This window comes from Dama dama, chromosome 18, assembly GCF_033118175.1.
Source record: "Dama dama isolate Ldn47 chromosome 18, ASM3311817v1, whole genome shotgun sequence".
In the NCBI taxonomy this organism is placed as follows: domain Eukaryota; kingdom Metazoa; phylum Chordata; class Mammalia; order Artiodactyla; family Cervidae; genus Dama; species Dama dama.
The window spans coordinates 101,984,543-101,985,931 of NC_083698.1; the positions used below are offsets into that span (position 1 = coordinate 101,984,543).

The 1,389-nt window shown below is 43.8% G+C and overlaps 1 protein-coding gene across 1 annotated transcript; it reads left to right on the forward strand.

The window, feature by feature from the left end:
- Positions 1 to 354: 354 nt before the first annotated feature.
- LOC133072945 (olfactory receptor 2A2-like) lies at positions 355 to 1,284 on the forward strand. Its single transcript, XM_061166483.1, has one exon. It carries the CDS (start codon positions 355 to 357, stop codon positions 1,282 to 1,284), a length of 930 nt encoding a protein of 309 aa, XP_061022466.1.
- Positions 1,285 to 1,389: the final 105 nt, after the last annotated feature.

The window sequence follows — 1,389 nt, forward strand, 5'->3', positions numbered from 1 at the left end:
ATTTAATGTAAATATGCATCATGTTGCCAATGTAAACTCAAGGGGTTCAGAAAGAAAGAATATGTTATATATAGAGAGAAAAAGAATAAGAAGGCAAATATAAAAGAAATATTAAAATTCATTGAATCTGAGTTTTTGTATATGGGAATTCTTTGCATAATTCTTAATGCTTTTCTATCTTTAAATATGTTTCATATTAAAAGTCAAAGAGGTTATCAATTTTGTGGAGTAAGTAGGACAAGGACACAACCTTTGTCCAAGCTCATTTTGAGATGAGTAACTCTAATTTCCCTCGATTCTCCAGCTCTGGCTCCTCTTATCACATTTCACTCCTTTACAAGCTGTCATTAAGGAATGGGAAGTAACCAGTCATGGGTCACAGAATTCATCTTGGTAGGCTTCCATCTCAGTGCAAAGATGGAAAAGCTTCTCTTCTGGATCTTCTCCCTGTTTTACATCTTCAGTCTGCTGGCAAATGGCACGATCTTGGGACTCATCTGTCTGGACCTGAGACTGCACACGCCCATGTACTTCTTCCTCTCACATCTGGCCATCATCGACATGTCCTATGCTTCCAACAACGTCCCCAGGATGTTGGCAAACTTAGCAAACCAGCATAGAACCATCTCCTTTGTCCCGTGCATCCTGCAGATGTTTTTGTATTTGGGGTTTGCTGCTACCGAGTGCCTGATTTTGATGGTGATGTCCTACGATAGGTTTGTGGCGATCTGTCATCCCCTCCAGTACACTGTCATCATGAGCTGGAGAGCGTGTGGGGTCCTGGCTGCCACTTCCTGGGTGTGTGGATTCATTCTGGCTCTGGTCCATGCAGTTCTCCTCCTAAGACTGCCCTTCTGTGGGCCCTGGGAAGTGAACCACCTCTTTTGTGAAATTCTGTCTGTCCTCAAGCTGGCCTGTGTTGACACATGGATCAACCAAGTGGTCCTCCTTGCCGCTTCTGTATTTGTCTTAGTTGGGCCCGTGTGCTTAATGCTAGTCTCTTACATACGCATCCTCTGGGCCATCCTGAAGATTCAGTCAAAGGAGGGCCGCGGAAAGGCCTTCTCCACCTGCTCCTCCCACCTCTGCGTGGTTGGACTCTTCTTTGGCATAGCCATGTTGGTTTATATGGTGCCAGACTCCAATCAACGAGAAGAGGAGGAGAAAATACTGTCCCTGTTTCACAGTCTCTTTAATCCAATGCTGAACCCTCTCATTTACAGCCTGAGAAACACTCAGGTAAAGGATGCCTTGTACAGAGCTCTGCAGAGGAGGTCTATGTGAGGGGTACATACAGTGTTGTTTGATTGGGGATTTTCTTTTAAAAGGTGTGGTTTGCTGAAAGAAAAACTCAGAAAAATTTCCCAATGAGAAATTTGATATAAATAT